The 13,194-nt window shown below is 42.7% G+C and overlaps 1 protein-coding gene across 2 annotated transcripts in view; it reads left to right on the forward strand.

The window, feature by feature from the left end:
- pde4dip (phosphodiesterase 4D interacting protein) overlaps positions 1 to 13,194 on the forward strand; it is a 151,206-nt gene that overhangs the window by 123,185 nt on the left and 14,827 nt on the right. For both annotated transcript variants that reach the window (XM_019882631.1, XM_019882630.1), the window contains 7 exons: positions 280 to 411; positions 715 to 825; positions 2,343 to 2,520; positions 4,286 to 4,404; positions 5,862 to 5,987; positions 10,105 to 10,292; positions 12,572 to 12,703. In XM_019882631.1, coding sequence (XP_019738190.1) covers positions 280 to 411; positions 715 to 825; positions 2,343 to 2,520; positions 4,286 to 4,404; positions 5,862 to 5,987; positions 10,105 to 10,292; positions 12,572 to 12,703 — 986 coding nt within the window. The remainder of the gene's footprint in view (positions 1 to 279; positions 412 to 714; positions 826 to 2,342; positions 2,521 to 4,285; positions 4,405 to 5,861; positions 5,988 to 10,104; positions 10,293 to 12,571; positions 12,704 to 13,194) is intronic.

Raw genomic sequence — 13,194 nt, forward strand, 5'->3', positions numbered from 1 at the left:
TATAGATACTGTATCGATATAAATATCTATATCAATCTATATCTACATGTACATCTCTCTCTCTCTCTCTCTCTCTCTCTCTCTCTCTGTATATATATATATATATATATATATACACACACACACACACACACACACACACAACACACACACACACACACACACACACACACACACACCCGAGTTTAACTCGACCACTGGTGTTTAAACGTTAAATACAAAAATTATACTTTGTTAAAGAAAACCGAATACGTATTTTTAACTTGTGCTGTACTGTAGCTTCATATCTGATTAAGGAGCACCTACTTCAGATCAGAAGTCTGGAGGAACAACTGGAGGACTCCATTCAGACAAACGATCGCCTCAGGCAGCAGCTGGAGGACAAACTGGCTCCTATTGCTACTGAGAGAGGTTTTGCAACTAATTACACGTTTTGTAAACTAAATAATAATATAAAATTATTTTATTATTTTAACTGAGGTATGCCCAGTCGTCTCATTTTGCACCACAAATGAATACACTTAAAAATGAATAGATTGTTGCTTTTGGGAAAGACAGGGCAGATTAAAAAAAGCATAGAATGTATGCAATCATTCCTGAATCATCCTATTCAAGCAGGATTTTAAATTACATGCACAGCCAGATATAAAAATACCAGAGATAAAAATTAAAAAAAATCAAAAATACATTGTCTTTCCCTATCGGCCTCTCCAGGTGCGCCAACCAACATAAGCCTTGACTCAGTTGATAAGCTTTCCAATGACGTTAGGATTCAGGATGAAGAGAACAGCAGTCCGCAAAGAAAACATTTGGACACCAATAAAGGTACAGTATACATTGATGCCTCACTTATCGAAACCCGCGAAAGATGAAAATCCACGAAATTGGGTTTGCCCACCACCCCCCGCACCCCCAAGAATTTTTGTGTAAGGGTTTGTGGGTACCACCAGCATGTTTAAAATATGTAAACAGTATTTGTACTTTACATATTTGAGACAAATACTATAGAAGTACTCATTTGTACTTAAATCTTTAATTATAAAACCTTATACAGTAATTAACATTCATCAGCATTGCCTTTATGCAGCTCTGGAAGTGAGCCTCAATTAGCCTCCAGAGAGCTGCTGGCCAGCCATCCCGCGGCGCGCAGTCGATGTGTTTATGATTAGATGATTAATAAATTAAATTGCCATTGATAAATTGCGCTTTTTTTTTTCCTTAGGTTGTCTCTGTGTGATATTAAAATTGGTTTGATGAACTGAAACCTTTGTGTGGGTCGACAAAGAACACATAAATCAAGAAGGGGGCAAATACTTTTTCACAGTACTGTACTGCCTATTCTAAAATAAAGTGCCTCAGTAAAATTTAAGTGCCTCACTCTCATACTTGAAACTCACGGTACCGCAATACCCGAACACACAGTTACTTTTCCTGTCTGGAAATATTGACTTGACCAAAAAAAACCAAAAACCAAAACAAAACAAAACAAACAAAAAAGGTCATGTGAGAATAATGCATTCCTTCGTCACTAGTTATTGAGCAGCATGTTACTGGCTACAGTACTGATTATCCAGTAACCAACTCTCTATATGTTTATAGAATGGGCTGAGAGTTGTGAGTTCAGTTATTGATTCCATGAATGGGCTGATCTATCAGAGACTCTTTTAAAATGGAACAATGATGTGGTTGCCTTAATCAACTTAAAATAGGGTCAATGTAAAGAAACATTTGCTCCCACTCAAGCTTCTTATATTTCTTTATGACAATAGTGGTACGTTTTTGGTTTGACGCCAACTCCTGACCTAGCTCCAGAGGCGAGCCCAGTGACCCACGCCCTGAGGGGAAACTTGTTCAGTTCGTGGTCATTCTCCTCAGGTTTATTTATTTATTTTTTTAACCATGCTTTGTCTGGTCCATCACCTTGGACCTTTTTGCCCTGAGTGAACCTGCAAGGGTCATAAAGCCCCAGACAACTTCGTGCCTCTGGTCTTTGGGACACACAAACCCCCACAACACAATAAGGTAACAACAGCTCAGGGAGGATTCTTACATCCTTGGATAGCGCAATGAGCAAACCAGAATATTAATTCAGTGAGCACATTCTTAATTGTGGCTTGACATTGAAAGTTAGTGTATCCATAATTGTGAGAATTTGTTGTTTTAGGCTTTTTATACTTTTTCAGTTAGACACTCCTGAAAAGACACACACACACACACACACACACACACACACAACCAACATGTCCTCCTTGGTGAAAATTATTTTGTTTTTTTAGATTTTGATTAAAATAATGAAGAGATTCTATAGTATATGAACTCTGTTTTGTTTATCTCTCTTCAAGTGGTGGAGCAGATGCAAGAGGTTGGACTCCTTGACCAAAATCAACGGAAAGAGACGGAGTTAGAAGTATTGAAATGGATGGAGCACAGCAGGAATTTTCAAACTCAGGCTGAAGCTCTAAACAAGGAGATCACAGAATTAAAACAAGTAAGACTGAGGAACCAAGACACCATCAACAGGTTTGAGTCTTTTTTTTTTCTTTGTCACCTAAGCTTTTACATATTTTAGATTACGTCTATACATTCATGCAAGGACAAGTACGAAGCAGTGACTCCATTTTCTTTTTATACATCCAAAAATACAAAAGAATAAATCAAGTTGCTACATGCAATGTGAATGCAAGAGGACCCCAAGATTCATGTGTTTTGTGGACTTAGAGAAGGCGTTTGACCGTGTCCCTCAGGGAGTTCTGTGGGGGGTGCTTCGGGAGTATGGGGTACCGAGCCCCCTGATACGGGCTGTTCGGTCCCTATACTGCCGATGTCAGAGTTTGGTTCGCATTGCCGGCAAGAAGTCAGAATTGTTTCCAGTGAGGGTAGGACTCCGCCAAGGCCGCCCTTTGTCGCCGATTCTGTTCATAACCTTTATGGACAGAATTTCTAGGCGCAGCCGAAGCCTTGAGGGGGTCTGTTTTGGTGGCCTCAGTATTGCATCTCTGCTTTTTGCAGATGATGTGCTACTGTTGGCTCCTTCAAGCAGGGCTCTCCAACTCTTACCGGAGCGTTTCGCAGTCGAGTGTGAAGCGGTTGGGATGAGGATCAGCACCTCCAAATCTGAAACAATGGTCCTCAGTCGGAAAAGGGTGGAGTGCCCTCTCTGGGTCGGGGAGGGAATCTTGCCCCAAGTGGAGGAGTTTAAGTATCTCGGGGTCTTGTTCATGAGTGAGGGCAGGAGGGAGAGAGAGATCGACAGGAGGATCGGTGCAGCGTCTGCTGTGATGCAGACGTTGTATCGGTCTGTCGTGGTAAAGAAGGAGCTGAGCGAAAGGGCGAAGCTCTCAATTTACCGGTCGATCTACGTCCCAACTCTCATCTATGGTCACGAGCTATGGGTCATGATGGAAAGAACGAGATCCCGGATGCAAGCGGCCAAAATGAGTTTTCTCCGTAGGGTCTCTCCCTTAGAGATAAGGTGAGAAGCTCGGTCATCCGGGAGGGGCTCAGAGTCGAGCCGCTTCTCCTCCACATCGAGAGGAGCTAGATAAGGTGGCTTGGGCATCTGATTAGGATGCCTCCTGGAGGCCTCCCTGATGACGTTTTCCAGGCATGTCCCACTGGCAAGAGACCCCGAGGACGACCCAGGACACACTGGAGAGACTATGTCACCCAGCTGGACTGGGAACGCCTCGGGATCTGCCGGGAATAGCTGGAAGAAGTGGCCGGGGAGAGGGAAGTCTGGGCTTCCCTACTAAAGCTGCTGCCCCCGCGACCCGACCCCGGATAAGCGGTGGAAAATGGGTGGATGGATGGATGGATGGATGGATGGACATTTAAGGACATCCATCAGTTAGCATTGGTTCATATCATATCTACAAATGTTCTTAAGTCAGATGTTTGTAACTCGGGGGGCCTCCTGCACTGTACAACATAAACTTCCATCTTAATGTGTCACCATTTATTTGTCTGTATCCCCAATGTATTTCTTTCACATTTGAATGTGACTGCATTAAAGTCAAATATTCCTTTCAAGGAAATGAACTAATACACATTAATTGAGACTCAAACTTGTTTTTGCCCACATTGGTCTTTAACATTTGGAATTCAGTCATCAAATGATGTTCATGTCATATTGATGACATGAACATCAATATGACATGGTTGAGTGTCATTTTGGTTTTCAGGTCAAAATTGTGAGCAGGGCAATGTGTTACTTAAACTCTAGTCACCACAAGCAAGAACATGGCAGACGTAGATGTGATGCTAACAGCAATAATTGGATTGACAGGCTGAAGCACGAAGTGAGCATTCTTCAGCAACAATTGTGTGAGAGTCGCAGTCTGGGTTGCTCTCTTCAGTGTGAACTGCTGGAGTACCACAGAGGCGCTATCAAGGAAACACACGCAGGTAACTAACTGTCAAGTTGGACTTCATAATTTACACATAAGTAAATCACTTGGGTTGGAAAGAAAAAAAAAACCCAAAATGTTCACGTGATCTACAGGACTTTGACTGAGAGCCATAATTTGACTGCTCAAAATGAATGTTTGTCCCATTTCAATCAAGTCTCAAAACTATCAAACATAACCAAGAGCTAATGTTTTAAGTTGTCTTTCGACCTATGCAAGCAACCTTGATTGAGCCAAGGCTCATATTTTACATAAGAAAACCCTCACAGAGTACCACCAAACAAAAATGTCACAGTATATACAGAGGAACTTTTGTTCATGAACTTAAGTAGGCTGCACAACAAGAGGGAATCAAAATCTGCACTTCCCTCATGTGAAACGGCAATATGAAGAGAGCTTTGAATAGTGTCAGAGATTTTCTCGGACAAAGTTAAAGAAACGACTCGGCACACAGGAAAATTGTCTTCAATATCCACGGAAGCGGATCTCTGAGAGCGAACGACGGTTTAGTTGCTCCGTGATCACGCTCAGAGCCCCCCCTCCTCGAGTTCGAACATTTATTTGTGACATATGCAAAATATAAGAAAAACATTGCCCCCGATATTTGCATACCGTACCCCTGGTCCGGCCCCTCGGTAGTGATTGGTTACCTGGGTATGAGCTTTGAACCACCGGCACGTTGGCGCCTTTCGGTCTGGTCTACACTGTATCAACATATCGCGGACTTTGCGGATGACAAATGTCGCCTGGGCGCGACGGGTGTTCTCAAATCGTCTTTTGTTGTTCGACCGCTGTTCCCAAATCACTCGCTCCCCCTTTGTGACCGGATCTGATCTCCTCTGATTGCCCACCCGCTTTGATGTGTTGATTGTGGTGTGGGCTGCAACAGCCCCCAGCCCAAATGGCCGGCACCTTCTGAAAAGGAATTTGGGGGTGCTGATAACGCACCCAGATGCTTCGACGTGCCCAGATCAATTGAGACTTTAAACATGATACAATTTCGCCCATAGATTCCTCTAACAAATAGCTACGAGGGTCAGTTGCCGACTGAAATTTATTTGCAATTGCCCAGTTACGTCTCGTTCAACCGTGTCACTCGGTGTGAAATTAGTTTTAATTGGAATTGGATGATTTCCTGCAACACACCTGATAATCTTTCATAGCACACTTATTTATGTGCTGTGGCACACTGGTAAAGAATAACTGCTTTTGACTGCCCCTCAGTAGCTGTCGTGCTAAATGATGCAGGTGCTCAAGTTTGCTCACTTCAGTTGTAATTTTCCTTCAACTGAGCAAGACCATTTTCATGCCAGAAATTAATGTGATTGTTGAATGAATGGTCACAATCTGTTAAGCCTTTGTTTTGTCTCCAATAAAATGGATGGCAACACTGAATGTTGATATTCGGAAACAATCTCTGGCCAAGACATTTACTTGTTTTTATTTCCTGACTAGGTCAAGTGAGTGACAATGGACATGATGCTCTGACACTTGACTCCCGAGAACTCTACAGTCAGCTGGAAAAGAAGCTGAATGGAGAGACAGACACAAAGGCACCAGCAAAAAGGAATTCATTCAGTGGTGAGTATGTTAACCCAGGGGTCCCCAACTGCCGGTCCGCAGACCGGTACCGGTCCGCAGGGCATTTGGTACCGGGCCGCACAGAAAGAACTTGCCTTAATTCCGTTTTATTTATTTCGGAAGACGAAAGATGTTTTATTTTGAAAAATTACCGGATTCTCCGTTACATCCGTCTATGTCACGCTTGACACACGTCAAGCCACACTTCTCCGTCACGTGACCGATTACGCTAAAAACAAAATGCCAGAGCTAGCAAAAGAGTAAAAAAAAAACACTGCTGGAGATAAAAACTGCTGGAGATCGCAAATGACGGCGGCCTTAAATGCCGGTCCCTGAAAATATTGTCTGACATAAACCGGTCCGTGGGGCAAAAAAGGTTGGGGACCCCTGTGTTAACCAACATCTTGCAATCACGGCAATTACAGTATCACAGCTGAAAGTTAAAAAATAAAGTTACACAGTTTCACTAACCAGTCGACCACCGGGCTACCCGATTAAGAACTATATGAGTAAATTTGACTTGAATTCACTTCCCATCAGTCAATAATACAACCAATAGAATTTCCATCTCATTCAATGCTGCCTCTACACTCCCAATCAAAGCTCCAACTATTAAAGATGTCCATCTATTTGTAATCTATTGGTGTCTTGTGTTATTTGTACCTGCGTGGCACTGTTATAAATGCGTATGGCCGTCGGCTGTTGTCAACGCGAACAATTCCATAATGCTGCAATTCTTGATCAATAGCCCCCCCACCCCCCAAACACCGTCATCAAATGGGATTTAAAGTTCAGGGCATTTCTGGGCAGTTTGTTTGGTGAACAGATTGTTACACGGTTGCCCCATCTATGGTGGTCCATTTAGAGTTTGGTAATAACATTCCAGATTTCTCTGATATTCCCTTCAGCATCTCAAGTAATTCACTGTAATATTGCCATTCACTATTCCTAAGCCAAGTCATTTTAGCTAATCGAAAACTATTGAAATAACTAACACTTGCATTGAAAATGAAACAGAAGCAACAGGTTAATTAACCCAACGAAATAAAAAAACAAAATTAACTCAAACAATGAAAACTAATTGATGCTACACCTTACATTTCTCAAATCTTCTACCTATTCTACAACAGTTCTCATCCATCCATCCATTCATCCATTTTCTGCTCCGCTTATCCTCACAAGAGTCACGGGGCATGCTGGAGCCTATCCCAGCTGTCTCTGGGCAGTATGTGAGGGACACCCTGAATTGGTTGCCAGCCAATCGCAGGGCACGCATAGACATACAACCATCGGCGCTCACACTCACACCTAGGGACAATTTAGAGTGGTCCAGTAATGCATGTTTTTGGAATGTGGGAGGACTTGCTGAAAACCCACCCAGGCACGGTGAGAACATGCAAAGTCCACACAGGAAGGCCGGAGCTGGAATCGAACCCTGCACCTCTGCACTGTGAGGCTGACGTGCTAACAAGTTGACCACCAGGCCTCTAGCAGGTCTCAATAAACACCAATCACACTTGTAATGTCAGTGTAAACCAAATATTACATGACATTATTCCCACACTTTTTCTCACCACCCCAATCTTGCACTCAAACTTCAGAATATCACAACCGTTTCATCTCATCTCAAAATATTTCCCACATTCCTTTTTTCATGTTGTAATGCTTTTATTTCTCATTGTTTCTCTTTGCATCATCAAAGCTGTCACTCGAAACTAAAAAGACATCAAGAGACTCACCTTGTTTTGGGGCTGGGTTAACAAATATGGATCCGATCAAATGATATGGATCCATCCAAATATTTGTTTTTTCACGCAACTATATCTGAAAACTCTCAAGCACACAAAATCTGCTGTGCCCCAAACGAACCTTCTCTTCTGGCCCTTCTCGTCTTGACCATAAAATGTGTCACTTCTGGCATTTAATACAACTCATACAATATATTGTGAAACATAAATCCCATTCCTCACCTTCAGAAATGTCAACAATCTACCCTATTATAGTGGAGGCAGAAATGTATTTTTAAAACAAGGCATTCTGCTCACCTTATTTTTGGGCCCAGTCAAAATGTTGACATTTCTGCGAGGATAGCGTAATAGAAAAAAAAAAAAGAATAGTAATCACACAGCAAGTCCACAGGGTTTCAGCAACCAATTGAAAATTTCTGAAGAAACCTTTGCCTGATTCTTTTGTCTTTAATGCTACTATGCTAAAAGTAACTACGAGATGATTGCATCTTCTCAGTTGGGCTATTTAATGCACAGGTATCAAATTGAAGGTCCAGAGGCCAAATCTGGCCCACCGCATCACTTTATGCAGCCCGTGAAAGCCAATCAAACATGTCAACTTCCATGATGTTGACATAAAATAAAATCTGTACCAAAATTTCTAATTTTCATGTAATAAACAGAGACATTGTCAACAGGCGGCACGGTGGTCGATTGGCTAGCACAGGGGTGCCCATTACGTCGATCCTGATCGACCGGTAGATCTAGGACTCATCCCAATGAGATCCGAAAGGTGTTGAGGAGAAAAAAAAATATATATATATATATATATATTTGTGTGAGTAATATATGCTTTGTGTTAATGCATCCTGCACCCTAATCATCCTATAGTCTCATTTTCCCAAAGAAAGATTTTAAAAACTAAATAAAATAAAGCAGGTAAATCTTTAACCTACAGTAGCGCGTTACTACGTCAGCGGAAGTTGTGAGCGCTCAGCAGTCTGCTCAGCAGTCTGCAATTGCGGCTTGTGATCAGAGCTGTTGCGCTATATCTTTGATTGTCATTATTCTCATTGCTTCGTTTGCAATTCACCAAGGGCACGGGCAAAGAATAGGAATCTAGAGGGCTGATGGAAGCACTTTAAAACGGTACGTGTGAGCTACGATAGTCAAGAGGCTGCAAAAGTGCATCGCTTGCTTCTGTGTTTGGCTTCTCATCGTGGCGCGCGCGCGTACGCGTGTGTGTGTGCGCGCGTGCGTGTGTGTGTGTTCGTGTGTGTGAGTGCGTGCGCGTGCGAGGTAAGGGGCGATCCCGGGAGGTTGGTTGAACGAAAAGTAGATCTTCGGTCCAAAAAGTTTGGGCACCCCTGGGTGAGCACGTCTACCTCACAGTGCAGAGGTGCAGGGTTCGATTCCGGCTCTGGCTTTCCAGTGTGGAGTTTGAATGTTTCCCTGTGCCTATGTGGGTTTCCTCCCACATTCTGAAAACATGCATGGCAGGTTAATGGAACACTCTTAAGTTGTCCCTTGGTCTGATTATGAGTGTGACTTTTTTTTTTGTCTGTGTGTGCGATGTGATTGTCTGGCAAAGAATTCAGGGTGTACCCCGCCTACTGCCTAAAGACAGCTGGGATAGGCTTCAGCACACCCTTGTGAAGATAAGCGGATTAGATCATGGATGGATGAATGGATGGATATCGTAAGCCTTTTCTTCTTACCAACCCCCTCATTAAAGTAACATTAATAGTTGAAGAAACAATTAGTCTTGACTTATTTCTATGGTTTCACAGTCATAACGGCCCTCCAAGGGAAACGTTAACTACAATGTGGCACTAAAAAATTACTTTAAAGACAACCCTGATTTAATGGATGCCAGCAAGCTCGAGTGCAGAGAGGATCCTTATTCTGCTGGGTTGCGGAAGGTCTCATCTCCAGTCCTTGCTATCCTGTATGTTTTCCATCTCTCCTTGCTGCGACACACCTGATTCAAATGGTCAGGATCATTATCTGGCTCCTGCAGAGCTTGCTTATGAATTGATTATTTGAATCAGGTGTGTTGCAGCAGGGAGATGGAAAATATGCAGGAAAGCGGACCTCGAGGACCTGAGTTTGACACCTTTGTATCTGTCCAAAATGCTTTCTACTCTTAAACTGTCTTGGGCGCCCACCTACATGGGGGCGGCTCTGCCTAGACCATGCGACAGTGTGTGACATCAGAGTTTTATCTGAAATCAATTAATATGTGTGCCAAGGGCGTCATAGAGAAGGGAAGCCAAGTGAACGCAAGAGAAAGGTCACAGCAATGTAACGGCCCAAGCTCAAGTCACCTCTCGAATCAAAGAGGCCGAATCAAACAAAAATTGAGCTGTTCCTATTCTCTTCCCTCCCAGCCAAACCGATACTGCAAGGCCGATCCCCAGACGTTTCCTTTGTCCACCACAATGCAGGCTCTTCGCTGGTGCGCATTCAAGATGTCAAGGCTCTGCAGCAGCAGATCCTGGAGGGGAGCAAACTACTTTACAAAATGGAGGCCACCCTCTATTCTTGGAATTCATCACTTGAGTTGAACTATCAGAAGGTAAAACTGAACCTGAAATGCACAACAATTGGTACACTTGAGCATTCCTTACTCCTCCATCCCAAATACTTTCTCCAACTTTTCGTGCACAACCACACGAGGGCCAATGATTTGTAGTCGGTCATAGTAATATGGTGGTAGATCAGGTGACGTGGGTTGACACTTGGCAGATGGGGCCGCGTCCCTTCTAACTTGTGGGTCCCCCCCATGCCCCATAGCAGCCGCTTTTGGCCACCTTTGATCTTCTTCGGTCCCCCTTTGGGCGCCTCCGCTCATCCCACTCTCCACCTGGCGCAGTTTACCAGCTCACCCTCTGGCATGGATGGTGGCTGGTTATCCCATCTCAAACCTTGCTTTGTCCGACTGCATTTTCCAATCAATAGCCATCGCAACGTGAATAACCACAGAGGGATTATATTTTGAATTGCCCTGTTGCACAGTTTTCCTGTATGAAAAGGTACGCATGATAATCAACTCGGTCTCTGTATGTGCAGTATGTGCAATTGTGGTCATGTCAAGCTCCCTTTTCCCTGGTACCCATACTGCACCTACATTATGGCATATAGTGACGATGGAGTGAGTTGAATCTCCTGCTACTACATGCCTGCTACTACTGCTGAAGTGCCGCGGCGAGCTCACAGGTTGAAGCTGCATGGTTGCGTAGCACTAAGCTAGGGGACAGAGCAGAATATTATAAAATAATGATTTTTGAGGGTTGTGAATCGTTTTAAAATCGCCACCTACAGCTGTGATTCTTTAATATTTTTTTCCTGCACTCCTACCTGTTACAAGCTGTCCTTAATGCGCTCTTATCCAACTGAATAAGTTTGCTTACCGAATCTTATTTATTTTAAGGATATGGCAAGGCATTGCCCCATTTAATGCTTTCATTCATCAGAAAGCTTTGTCCTTTTTCGCCATTACATATTTACCACGGTGTCAAAGTCAAGGCCCGGGAGCCGGATCCGGCCCGCCACATCATTTTATGTGGCCCACAAAAGCAGTTCATGTGTCAACTTCTATGATCCTTACTAAAGTCTACCGAAATGTCAAATTGTGATTGTGTGATAAATAACCTTGAAATTTTGCAATCAATTTGTTCGCCTGTTTACACTCACTTGAACAATCATCAAAGAAACAACAAACAAATAGCTGTTTTAAAGACGCGTCACAAGGAAGCAGTGACAGTTTCAATGAAGGTTGAAGTGACAGCCGAAACTGTCAGCTAGGTAAGAGTTTTCTCTTCATCAAAAGACACCATTGTCCTGAAAAAAAAAGAAGCGTTTAAATCCTAATTGGACAAACAGATAGTTGACTTCAATGATTACAAAACTAGTAATCCGTCAATTTCAAAGTAGATAATAAGAATGTGGTTCAGTTTTTCGTGTTTTCTGAAATGTTTCTTAATAGATTTGGGCAACTATTTTAAGAAGGTAAAACAAAGGCAGGTCGAACTCTTGATTTGGATTTGTATTTTTTCATTTATATTGCATATTTGTTTTCAAGTCAACATGTTTATTTTTGTGAAATTGGAGTAAAAAAGAAGACAACAGTTGTGTTATGTTCTCCTTTCGGGGACTCATCAACATGTATGAGTTGGTGATATTCATGGTATGACAAAAAGGTTCGAGGGTACACAAGCCCAAAAAGTATGGGAACCACTGTATTAGAGCCTGGATGTAGACTTTTGGCACTGTATGCATTGGAGGAAGTCCATGATAAATTCAAACTCGTGTCAAGAAATAGTTCTTGCATGTACCACTAGTGTGCTTTCCAATCATTGCATTTTCCACTCTGAAAAAAGAACATTCCAAATAAATAATTAAAAGTCACAAATCGTGGCAGGGGTTAGCTCACTTGGTAAAGCACCTCCCCTCTATGTTGAGGATATTGTATTGTAGCAGATGAGCCTGGTTCGACGTCTTTGCCGAGCAGCTCACTCCTGCATGTAATTCTTTGTGTATTTTCTTTCGATGTCCCATTTATTTTATTCAAAAAGTTAAAAAAACGATCCTTAAAAAAAGCCACAAATTCATATCACATTCCTGCCTATGATGATTGTAAACATTTGACGACTTGTTGTTGAACCGGATGTTGTACTCTCTCCAAAAACAAACAAAAATGACACAGGAAAACAATTTCAGGTTTCAGCTAACTCGTGACCCTGAACAGAATAACTGGTCGAAAATGAATACGTGGATAAATGGGTATATGTAAAGACTTTGACGCGAACAAATCTAAACTAAATAAATGTTTTTTTGAATACATACTTTATTTAGCCTCCAGATTCAGGTTCTGCCAAGGAACTGTTAATCTACACCCAAACCCTGCACCAGATCCTGAACAATGCCAACTCTGTCGTCCAAACGTTATGGAGAGCTGCTCTTCCCAACACAAAGGAATCCAAACAGGTCAGAACAATCCGTTGAGATTCTCAACTCAACTCAACTGTATTTATACAGCACTTTCAAACAGCCATCGCTGCACACAAAGTGCTGTACATGGAGCAACCAACATATACAACACTAAAGCAACAGATCAGTAACAAAGACGGTAGAGAGCACCAAACAGTATAACTAAGATCATAATTTGGGTCATGCTGAGTCAAATGCGAAAGAATACAAGTGAGTTTTGAGGCGGGTTTTAAAGATGGGCAGCAAGGAGGCTTGCCGAACGTTCAATGGGAGGTCATTCCAGAGAGAGGGACCAGCAACGGAAAAGGCTCGATCCGCTCTGAGCCTCCGTTTAGTTCTTGATACTTCTAATAATGTCTGGTCCACAGACCTGAGGCGCCAGGCAGGTGTGTAGGGGCAGATGAACTCAGAGAGGTAAGGTGGCGCGAGGTCATTTAGAGATTTAAAAACAAATAATTGGATCTTGAAAAGAACTCTAAAATGTATAG

The sequence above is a fragment of the Hippocampus comes genome, unplaced genomic scaffold, assembly GCF_001891065.2.
Source record: "Hippocampus comes isolate QL1 unplaced genomic scaffold, H_comes_QL1_v1.1 scaffold384, whole genome shotgun sequence".
Lineage (NCBI taxonomy): Eukaryota > Metazoa > Chordata > Actinopteri > Syngnathiformes > Syngnathidae > Hippocampus > Hippocampus comes.